The following is a 12,241-nucleotide window of genomic DNA, read 5'->3' as shown; positions in this document are numbered from 1 at the left end:
GGAGTTTAGAAGTTGAAGGCTTAGCATTCATGTGCCCAGCCCTGGGAATGTCCACAGGCCAGGTATAAAACCTGTCTTCATGAGCACATACAGGTGTTCTGCCCAAGCAAGCCAAGCTCAAGCAGGTTAAGATCTGAAGCTGCATAACTACATTGAAAGCCATGCAATGGCTACCCGCTAGTATCTAATAATATCTGAGTTTCTTGAGCTGAGAATGGTCTGTTCATATCATCCTAAGGAGGAATTTAAACAGAATTCAAACCTACATGCTAATAAGGATTGCCATACTGCTTAGCACAAACTCAACATGGAGAGAAGTAGAAATATCAGGGACCTGAGGAGAATTTAATTGAAGAACTGAAGCACCTATTGACTTACAAGCTCAGCTAAGTTCATAGCCACTCTTAAGGCAGAACCTAAATTCTACTAAGTTCCCAGTATAGGTGCCAACATTTCTTTTTATCTAGGATTGCCTTCTCTGCCTTTGTTTCCATTTTTGTTCCTTTGCCCGGTTCACTTTTCAGGTCACTGTGGAGCTGCTGGTATTTTACTCTGTGTTCATACTGCAGCTACCACAACAGGACTCCTCTGGGGCTTTACAAACCATCACAGTCAATTTGACGATAATATATAGGCGAGTAGTACCACTGGCCTACTTTTGCTTACATGTAAAAATCTACTCACGACCTTGCTAAAGTCAAGACCTATTTTCATCACTTTAAGAATTCAGTTCATCCTGATCCCACTGTATTTAGGACAGAAGAGATACACAACAAAAACTGGTGCTGCGTACTTTTACTGACACTCATGCAGTTCTTCTCTGTCCTCTGCTTTGCCTCATTCATCTTTTCTGTTTGCCCTAATACTTATTTGCAAACTATTTCTGTGCTTATTTTTGTGCTTTTTGGTTTTGGTGGGTAAGTGGAACAATTAGAAAAATTCTGTGCATTTCAGCATGTTGTAAATGAAATAGTTTGCTGGGTGGTATTTTACTCCTGGCTGCTGCAACTTTCACCTTCAGTGAGAATTCAAGGACAGTATTATAGGAACTGGCCGTGCTACCAAAACACGAGAGGGCTGAAAACTCTGTGTTTGAGACATGTTGATGTTGAACTGGTAGATTTGAGAAGGATTAAATTTAGAAATGGAGGAAGGACTTATTGTCTATGTGTACTATAAGAAGTTGGATGAGGATCATGAGCTGCATAAAATCTAAATAAATCCCTTGAGAAAGAATCAGAAGACCTTGGTTGCTTAAACAAAGCTTAAAGGTAGCTGGAGACTTCCAGGAGAAATTCATGCAGTAGTTTCCTATGTAAAACAATTTCCTGTTAAAATGATTTAAATAGCATGTAAGTAGAATATAAATAACATCACATATCTGTCAAGGGCCTGGTTGCTATAACAATACACAGCTGTTTATCGTGAAAACCTTAACTGACATGAAAGAATTTTGCCAGGGTTGTGGAGGACACGGTGACACACTTGGTCTGAAATGGCTTCCCCGTTTGCACTTATCCTACAGCAAGAGAGGCCTCCCCCTAGACCAGGAATCCCTAGGCTTTTTACAAGGGAGGTGTCTGTCTGTCTGTCTGCTGGCTTCTCCGCCCCCTCCTCCTTTTGTCCTCTAGATAGTTGTTGACAAGGATAGACAATTTTCTGGAAGAAGAGATAGGACCAGACTCTAGGTCTCTCCCTTCCATAGTGGGTCCCCTAAGCAGCATTGTCTTGCCTCTGTGCCCTCGGGCAAGGTGATGGGACTGGCTGAGCTCTCAAGGTCTCTTCTAGCTCTAGTTTCTGTAAGGGGCTGCCATTATTGCACGACAGATGAAAATACGGTGTAATCGTCGCTAACGTTGCTGTTGCCCTGGTTACTCACATCCTTAGGCTGGTGTGTGTGTATATACACATATACATACGTGTGCATGTATTAGTTTTGTGGTTGCTTACAATGAGTGCTCATATGTTGAAAGATATAGTCTGCATAGCTTTGACTTCAGTTTGGGATTTTTTTTTTTTTTTGGTCAAACTGAATGAACAGGTATACACCACTGTTAACGAGGAAAGCCTTAATAGCTATGGAAATAATCAAGTTCAGTAGTGCACGAGAATGCTGTAGAGCATCATCGCAGTGCTTGCCCCGTTTGCAGTTCTGCTGAGTGATTCAGAAATCCAACCATTGGCCCCTGTGAGAATGTTAAATCCGCTGTTTGTCTACAGGAGTATACAGTTCCTCGTAGCAGCATTTTGCCTGCAATTTTATTTCTTTTTATTTTTTAAAAATCTGATTTTTTTCTTCTCTATAAATTTGTCAAATTCATATTTGAAACATAAAAAAGTAGCTTTTTGAAGAACCATATTTAAATACAAAGAGGGAAGAGTGTCATCCTCTTTCTCGACCAACCTAAAAAGACATAATCATTTAAAAAAACCTAATCATTCACCTGTGTACTGTTATTGTGATAGCAGAGAGAAAGGTGCGTGGATTGTTAACACTGGAAGACCGACGGTTATCTGGATGGACGCTTGCTTAATAAGTTAGAGGAATGGATGTGGATATTAGATGGTAGAGCCACATCTCAGTTACTTAAAGGTGTTTTCAAAGAGTTTTAAATCGTGTTTATTGTACAATCACAATGCTATCCATATGGTATGAGTTTTCCTGAGCTTCTGGTTTTTAGTATCACAAAACAGTGTGGGGGATTATTTTTCAGACTACCTTCAGTGTCATTTCCTTTTCCAACAGGTGAATCTTTTCTTCCTGCTAAATATCGTCCGTGTTCTCATAACCAAGCTGAAAGACACCCACAAGGCAGAATCCAACCTGTACATGAAAGCAGTGAGAGCGACCCTGATTCTTGTTCCACTACTTGGCATTGAATTTGTGCTGTTTCCATGGCGACCAGAAGGCCGGATCGCTGAGGAAGTGTATGACTATGTGATGCACATCCTTATGCACTACCAGGTAGGAAGCATTAAACAGTTTTTGCTCACTTGAGCTAGATAGGAGTTGGCATGTGAGGCAAATAAAGGAGAAATGATCGTGCTATTTTAATTTTTAAGGACCTTCATGTAATATTCTTATAAATGACTTTAACTTTCTCATTATGCTGATTTTTCATTTCTTAAAGGAAAGAAACATCATGGTAGATAGCTGGCCCAACACTTTTTAGTAATGTATTTTTAGAAATAATTCACCAGGTTTAGATTTGTTCTACGTTTTCTTTGCTATATATATCTGCATTTTATCAGGAACTTCTAATTATCTCAAACCTGGAAAAATCTATGTGCACGTGAAATAAAGCAGAATCTTTTTATTTTTATTTTACAGGGTCTACTGGTGGCTACAATTTTCTGCTTCTTTAATGGAGAGGTAGAGTAACAATTTTTAATATATTTATAATACTTTTCCTATTTTATATATTTTTGTTTTGTTTCAGCAATTAAAGAGATGGTAATTTTTAAATAATTTTTAAAAAATTTCTAAATTTGTCAGGTTAAAAATAAAAAAAAAAAAAAAAAATCTGGCTGCCAAGAGCAGAGCTTGGGAAAGCCTATGCCATCATTCGTGGCATCATTAAGTTCTTTAGGACTGACTCTTCTGTGCTGAGCAATATACATGTCTCTTGATTATACAAGGAATTGAAGACACTTGTCGCTTTGTTATAAATTCTCAAGAAATATCATATAAAAGTAAAATGTAATTCAATACCCAGAAGGTATATTTGTCTATGCTAGAAGCTGTATAGCATCTGTTATCCTGGAGAATCACTGTATTTGGTCTTTCTGCAGCAGAAATAGAGCATATTGCATACATGTTGCTGTGCTGGGGTACTGGTGTGTTGTGACAGCTCTTTTGGAAAATTTTAGGCTGAAGTTTGGAAAACTCTTTTTTAGCACAGCTGAAAAATATCATTCCAAAAATCAGAACTTAATAGCTTATTGTGCTTGGGTCAGAAATTTGTGCTGAAGAAGAGGTGCACTTTTAAGAAACCATCATCAGTCAATTCCAAGAAGGAACTTCTTTATTCTTAAGTTAGAAGATTTCACTATTTCAGTAATATTTAGTACTGATTCTGTTGAAGCTAACAAGGTTTGCTGTTATCTTGAATAGATCAAGGTCCAGTAACTCTGGAGTGCACACAGTGACTTTTGTCTAGAAACTCTGGCCCCCAAGCTGTACTTGAGAATACACTTACAGGGCCTTACAGTGTCAGAGATCAAAGTGGCAGAAAGGCTAAAAAATAGATATACAAAATTGTTAATATGGCTCTTGCTTGCAAACACCTTGCTGCCTCCGCCCCCCCCTAAAAAAAAAAAAAAAAAAACAACAAATGAACAAACCCACCCCACCAAAAACCTAACTGGTACTTTTCCAACACTTTTGGCAGAGGAACAATTACAATCCTACACTTACTACTACACATCTGTTTGTTCATTTGTTGTACATTTAGTGCAGTTGCAGTATGTAGCTGTAAGCAGATGTGTGGGAGTAGCCAGATGTTTTCATGTGACTGAACCCTTAGTTTCCTTTATCAGTTGTTATAAAATTGTATCAGTGTGCTTCTATAGTGCTATTGGACAGTAATATTTACTTACAGGTAAATATTTGGCTGATAGTAGAATTGATTCATGCAGATCGCCCTTCCTTCTCTGCCTAAGTCCGAAGCTGACTGAATTGCAATGAAACTACCATGGGGTTTCAAGGTTTATTTTTATTCCCCCCAGAAATGTATGAGTCTCGATGTTTTTGGGGTTTTTTTTGCCAAGGAGGCAGAAAAGATGAAGAGAGGCTTTCTCACAGTTCAGTAGGCATGGGGCAGTGGTTTTGATCTGGTTTCAACATAAAGTAGATCCAGGTTCAAGTCCCTGCTTATAGATTTGATTGATGCCTTCTAGAAACAGATATTTGGAAAAAATCAAACAGAGAATTTGTTCTGCTCCAGTGCAAAACAGGGGGGGAAAAACCTTGAAATCTCTGGAGTTTCTATGAAACAACATTGTCCACTGCTCAGTTCTGCCTTTTAATCCCTGTGGATCTTCTGAGGCTACTTTATTACTTAAACAAGTCGAAACCCTAATTTTAAAATATGATATAATCAGTAAGAAAGGTATCTGTTAATATTCCATTGTTACAAACTCATATTTTTTACACGCTCTCTTCTGTGTAAGAAAAGCAAACCTGAGTCGTCCCACTAATTCAGTATCCTAAATTCACCACGGCTGATCAGTGGTAAGAGATGAGCTCTTCCACAGCTCCTACAGATGGTAACAGATGAATCACTTCTTGAACATCTGCCGGCAGGATAATGTTAAAAGGGGGATTTAGCAATTGTAACATTTATTAATTTGGGCATTTAATTTTTAGACCCTATGCCTTGACTTCGTCAGTTAAACATACATGTCTGTATTTGCTCTCTCTAGAGTGGAAATGTATGCTTTTTAAACCAGTTTGGGGTTCAGTGCTTCAGACTACTATTCACTTTTTTTTCCCATTACACTTTGTTCAAGAAGGGACTTACTGCTGTATAAACAACTGTATCGGTAAGGAAATCCACGGGGAGAATGACAGTGTAGTTAGGAAAAAATGTCTGCACAGAAAAAAAAGTGTTCCCTTTGTCTACTAAAAGATTCTGCTGCTGGCATGTGAAGGCACACGTGTATTCCGTTGCCATTATCGTCTCTCGCTGCCGCACCAAGGCCTGAACAAAGCCTGCAACAGCAGCTTAGCTGTTGTGTACAAGATGCTGCGTTATCGTCACCTGTCATAGCAACACCTCATTAGAGACTGTACAAAATGAGAGGCATCAGAGAGCGGCGTTAACGCTTGTCTGCAGCAAGTCTATGGTTTAAACGTGAATACTGACACTGGAATTGACGCTGACAACGGGGCAAAGATTTTCCAGTGGGATATCAGCAATTAAAAATGCTAAAAGCACTGATTTCTTTCTGTCTAAATCTTAGCATTTCCCAACTGCTACTGTACCTTTTAATGTTTTCTATACCAAATATCAGGAGCCAAACCCTGTTCAAGTGGTGGCTTGCAGGCCGCCTCTGGCGGAAAAGGGAATAAAACTGGTCTGCTAGTGGAGAGCTCTAGTGAAAAGAAACTAAGAAATGTAAGAAGAATAGCTGCTGTGTCCTGCTGACTGTAGCCAAGGAACATCTCCAAACTTCTTGAGCAGCACAGCCAGGGATGGTCTGTCAAATCCAGTTCTAACGTGCACTGCAGCTGTTTGTCCCAAGCCTCCTGCAGACAAGGGCGTATGTGCAAACCCTTCATCTTTATCTCCTGTGGCAGGGCTTCCCTAAGGACACTCACATTCTGCGTATGTCCCAGCATCCCACAGAGTAAGATGCTTCTCCACTGCCTCATCATGTTTTCCAGTTTGAGTTGGACTAGAGTGGCCTTGGGGGTGAAACATGGTGCAGTCAGAGGAGAAGCTTGTCCCAGATCTCTGATAAATCAGTAGAAAGATTCCTGTTGAGCTATTAATGCCAGGCGATAATAGTGACCTACATTATCCACGTAAGGTCTGTGGGGTTTGGTTTTTTCCTTTCCTTCCACTGCTCTGTAGAAATGTGGCAGTAAAGATGATGGTCTCAGGTCTGTGGGCTTATACAATCCCTTTATCAATAGGCGAGGTTGTGTTGTGGGTTTTTTTTCTCCTTGTTGGCTACTGAGCTATTTAATTTGTGCTATATTGAACATCAAGCTACTAGTACGTTAAAGAGCTGATTGGAAGGAGCCCTTCATGAAAAAGCATCAAAAAGAGCCATTACTAACTAATAAGGTGAGAAAGCAAGAATCTTCCAGCTGGAACTGGCATCTCTATTAATGACTGAGAAATACAATTATATTTATTACATTACTTTCTTTAATTAAATGCATTGCTTAACACCCTTTCTTATAACAAAGTAACAAAGTGCTGCCCATCCTAAGCTGAATTTACGGCTCTGTGCAACTGCTCAAAGCTGAGGAAAGAGTGATAAAAGTTCTGTTTACGCTTCATGGGCAGACGCACGCATATTGTTAAACAGCGCATAATTAGTGGTGAAAATTAGTTGTCTCATTGATTTTTCCCATCTTCTTCTATAAATGATTGATTGGACTGTTCAGAGAAGACTGAAAGACAGTAATAATAAATGAAAGGATGTAACACCCTACAAGAATAGACATGTAGTAGGACAGAAGTGAAATACTGATTCAGCAGTAACAGAGAGGCTTTGGGAAGAATGCCAGAAATACATGGCTTAGTTAGAAATGCACTGGGAGAGCGTGATGGGCACTGGGGCGGGCATAGAGGAAACGGTGTGTGCCCATACAGGAAACACTATTTATAGCAATCTGTCACTGGCCAGAGAGCAAGCTAAGCAGACTGTTTTCTCCCTAGAAGTAGCCCGAAGGCACGTGTCTTGCAGGGATACTGGTGGCTCTCTTGAGCTATGGGGACTGATACCCTTTAGGACTGGTTTACAAATAGTCTTAACAATTGAAAATAAGATGAACAAACAAGTGTTACGGAAGCAACCAGGAGGAAGTGTGGGAGAGGACTTGAGTGTAAGGCTTTTTTGCCACTTGGTAAGTCCAGCTTATTTCCCAGCTCTGCCAATAGACTTCTCTGACCTTGGTTAAGCCATTTAGTTGCAGTAGCTGATGTTTTCCCATCTCAAGCTTGTCTTGTCTAAAGTGAAAATTGCTCAATATGTAATTTTTTGTGTGTGTGTCTACAATAAAACACTAATCTTATTGAGGTAATTGACTATGGAAAGGAGAACAAATGCAACATAGCTTAGTGATATGCACAGATTGATTGATATGATTTAAAAACAAATTCCAAGCTTCCTTCTTGGAAAAGATGGAATTTTGAATATGCCTCTTCTCTTGGCTTTATGAGGGATTACAGGAAATGGTTTCAACCCATGTGAAGATTTAAGGCTATATATTGCTATGCAATGCAAATTAATTAATCAAAAACTTCCTGTGATGAAACAAGAACTCTCCATTTAGACTCGGAAGAAATACAGAATTTTGATATGAAGAGTGATAAGATCAGATACTCAAAAGTATTAAGACACTTGATTTCTCTTCAGTGTTTGTAGATTTGTGTTTAGATGTTTTGAGTGGATTGGAATGGTTTTATGAACAGTAAAAGAGCATCTCCTTTGCCCTAAAATACTAATTTCTTATGTTACTCCGTTGATACTGCTTCCCTTACCCTTTCTTTGCAAGGATTTTGAGAAATACGAAGTTCTCCTTTAAACAGAGGATTCTGATACCAGACTGCAGGAAGTCTAAAAATTACTTCCCTTTTCTTCTATTTATTTTTATTTTTCATAATTAAAGCCAGAGTAAAATTAGACAAAAGAAGCCATTGTGTTAGGGAACTGTAAAGCAAACACAAAAGAAACGCTGAAGACATAAGGAAAATCCTAAAAATATTTACCCACAGTATCAACATTAAACTGGGGGAATCACTGTTCGCTGTTCAGTTCTTTTGTATGTAACAAAGTGAAATGAAGGTCATGCTTGTGCATGAGGCCTGTGGTTTGGGGTGCACTGCTGGATAAATGTGTCAGTGTCCCCCCAGTATTTCTTGAAAGTCAGTGCCTTGCCAGTCAATGCAGGAATACTTTGCGTACAAAGTTTGGCTGAAGAGGAAATTAAATATTCATGATCTGTGGGCAGTTTTTTTAACATAAAAAAACAACCAACCAAAAAAACCCAACCTCTTGAAAAAGCAACAACAATAGCTATTACCATTCTTAGCATTCCTCACTTGGCATCTTCACTGAAAGACTAATTCCATGTGAATTTCATGAATGTGACACTTCATCGATCCAATATGCGCAGGTGTTTAACTATATTGTAGGAGAGGAAGGCTATGACAAACATAACATCCTTTCAGTGGAGACATGTAAACCAGCTGGAGCCTTCAGCTATTTTATCAGCTTTATTTTTAACCCTGGTAGAAATACAGAGTTTGGGAAAATGTCCTTCTATTCATTTGATTCAGGTACGGTCAGAAATTAAGAAAGGCTTTCTCGTGCCAGAACCAGAACAAATGCAAATTATGGTTTGTTGAGAGTATAAGAATTTACAGCTGCTGAGGATGTGGCCTTTTGAATATAAGGGTGAACAGAAATGACCTTTTTCACCTGTAAATCTCATCTGTCCACACTGCACTTCAGTCCACAGGGGAGAAAGCAGAAAATTGTGTTGCTGCTGCTCCTCCCATAATCTGTGCTTTTCCTGAGCAACTAGTACACTACAATTGTAAAATGGAATTATTTCACACCAAATTTGCCGAAGAATAATGCCTATTTAAACTGTAAATCTTTCAGAACGTCCCATGTGACAGATCACACGTAGGTACCCCCGTTTTCCAGGATTACTGAGCCTTACTACCTAATTTGCTTAGACACATTTATTATGGCACTCATGCATCAAAGAATGAAGTCCAGTGATATCTTTCCAAGTGTTTTATGTGCATTTCTTGTTGTTTTCTGGCATAGGTCCAAGCTGTTTTGAGAAGACACTGGAATCAGTACAAAATCCAATTCGAGCACAGCTTCAGCCACTCGGATGCTATGCGCACCGCTTCCTACACCGTATCGTCTATCAGCGACGTTCAAGGCTACAGCTACAATCACGACTGCACCAGTGAACATTTAAATGGGAAGGGCTACCATGACATGGAGAGCGTTGTTCTAAAAACTGAAAAGCTGTATGGTTGACTGCCAAAGGCTCGGCATATGCCAGTGCGCTTACCCTCGTGAACTCCACGTTTGATTTAATGACTTTACGGCCAGAAGATTTTACCTAACTTGGGATATGTTATTCTCCTGAAAGATGCAAACTAAACCAACACGTTTTTCGTATGTATGTATATATATGCATATATACATATGTTTGTGTTTCTGTGTATCTATAGAGTATGGACATCTGGACACATATATATCTCTATATATTTATGTGCATTTATATGAGGATACAAACTTTGCCTCTTCAGTTTCTACTGTGTAGACAAAGTTGGCAATTTTTTGTACCAAGGGAATCAATGAAGGATTTCTTATTTTCTTGGAAGTTTGTATAAGACTGTGTTGTGTTGAAGCCACTTCATTTGCCTATAGAATCTTAGAGTGTAAATACCATACTGTATTGTCTTAATTCAGCCTAAAACAGAACAAAGGAAAATGGTTAAAGTAGGTGCAATAATAACAATAGATTGTCCAGGTTAATTTTGTGTCCAGCATTTGACTGTCAAAAAAGCCCAACAGGTAGTCTGAGATAACAGACTGAAAGATACTGATGGTTTGGCTTGGCCAGTTTGGTTTTTTCCACTATTTTAAATCGAGCATAGAGACGCCAGCATGAGTCCGAGACTCTACTTACTTCTGTACTGCAATGTAATATTTTACAGCAAGCTTTGAGCAATTTTATTTAAACTATTTTTGCGTATGCAGGAGTGTCTCCTTCTCCTCAAGTTTATGGAAGTTTCTTATTGGCTTTAACACAGACAAGATCAATGAGGCCTTACTGACAGAAAGAAAAGTTGTAACTTGAATAACTGTAAATCCTTCCAGACACTAAGGCATAATTGAAGCTGATGGAACTTCACTGTGTGCTTAAGGAATTTACTCAACTGGGAAAAGATCATGTACAGAATTTGTTGTAGTCATGTTGTTTTGTTTTATTTTTAAGTATTTCCCTGGCTATATGCTTGATAATTTATTCCTTCATTCTTGGGGCAAAGTTTTGATGAATTTTGTGGCTTTTTTTTTGTCTGAGAAAAGCATGCAAAACTGAACGCAGTGCAAATGACATACTACCTTTAAAGCCAGCGTATGAGATTGAGACTAATCAAGCAACCTCCTGTTAGTAATTGTCATTATTTGGAAAATTCAATATAAAGTTTGTCTTTATAAAGGTTCAAAACGTTATGGATTGAGAATTTTAATATTATTTTGGAGTGCTTGATTCTGAATCTCGCAGTTACTTAGCTTAGAACAGTACTTTATAAGTTGTTTCTTTGGTTCTGCTGGTGAATGAAGGTCTCACTGAAAATGAGGAGGTTGTCAGGAAGGTCTTGAGAAAATATGTCTTTATAGCAATCTATGTTTTTGTAAATATTTATGCTTTAAAGAAATAGTAGTTTTCTTAAGTGAAATGACAAAAATGCTCAAGAATGAGGGCATGATATGAGGTGAGTTTAGAAAAGTCTTACTAAAAATCACAAAAGTAGAAAAAGGTTGCATTGGTTTATTTTGCAGATAAGTACTTCAAGTGGGGAAAAAAATATGAAGTAGAAGAAAAGTAGATGCTGGAGTTGATAGACTATTATGCTAATTAATGTATATCTGGTGCATGTAGGCCAGTCAAAAAAATGAAAGACTTCTTTCTGAGACCACTTCAGTTTTAAATACTTAATTTTGTATACGAACAACTTGATTTTAACATTTAAACATTTTTGTCAGTAGCCTTTCTGTAAGCTTCACTAGCATCTAGTTAATTTGCTGTCACAGTGTTTATTGGTTTGTGACTTCATAAGGCTTTAAATGCTTTGTATTTCGAAGGAAAACATTAGGAGGATGCGGTAAGTTCACACCACTTGCACTTTTCTGTAGCTTTTTACAGTTCGTATGTCTGGAGTTTGAATTTAGAAAGTGTTTTATTAATGATTTAGTTTCATAATATAGAATTTCAGCTAGGATGCACAAATCAAGATTTCTGTTCTTCTGCAAGGCTGTCTGGTTGATTGATGGGAATGATTTGAAAATCGGTTGGATTCTGTACTTTAGAATAGTGTGAAATCTGGCAATCAGATATCACAATCTCTTAAATTGTAAGAATATAGTAACGGTATCTGCTACAGCATGATTAGAGGTTACTTACAACTGTGCTTGTTGATCTGTGTAGTGTTACTTAAAACCTGTGCAATGTTCTGAAAATATTAGTGGTGCAGAAAATCCCTGCTCTGGTATAGCAGCTTTACACTTGGGGGACCAGACTGTCAACTGGTATAAATCTGTCTTCAGTTCCATTTTCAGAATCAATAGGTGCCAGCTGAGAATCAAAGCCCAGGCAGATATCTGTCCATTTAAAAGTGCTTTGAAGTCCTTTATGGCATATTATCAATTATTTCGATGGTACCTGGTGGCTTGTTGTAATTAGAACGTATGTGATGGTTTAGAGTGGGATACAACATTAGATTTTGAATTAAGCTTCCTTCCCAGCTAG

The 12,241-nt window shown here is 38.3% G+C and overlaps 1 protein-coding gene across 1 annotated transcript in view; it reads left to right on the top strand.

Annotated features, from left to right (window-relative positions):
* CALCRL (calcitonin receptor like receptor) overlaps positions 1-11,110 on the top strand; it is a 66,342-nt gene extending 55,232 nt beyond the window's left edge. Inside the window, exons 11-13 of the mRNA XM_050899768.1 lie at positions 2,747-2,965; positions 3,332-3,373; positions 9,517-11,110. Coding sequence (XP_050755725.1) covers positions 2,747-2,965; positions 3,332-3,373; positions 9,517-9,738 — 483 coding nt within the window. The 3' untranslated portion in view covers positions 9,739-11,110. The remainder of the gene's footprint in view (positions 1-2,746; positions 2,966-3,331; positions 3,374-9,516) is intronic.
* The last annotated feature ends 1,131 nt before the right edge of the window (positions 11,111-12,241 follow it).

The sequence above is a fragment of the Gymnogyps californianus genome, chromosome 7 (assembly GCF_018139145.2).
Source record: "Gymnogyps californianus isolate 813 chromosome 7, ASM1813914v2, whole genome shotgun sequence".
Taxonomy (NCBI): domain Eukaryota; kingdom Metazoa; phylum Chordata; class Aves; order Accipitriformes; family Cathartidae; genus Gymnogyps; species Gymnogyps californianus.
The sequence above is the reverse complement of the archived record's forward strand: the minus strand, read 5'-3'. Positions and strand labels throughout refer to the sequence as shown.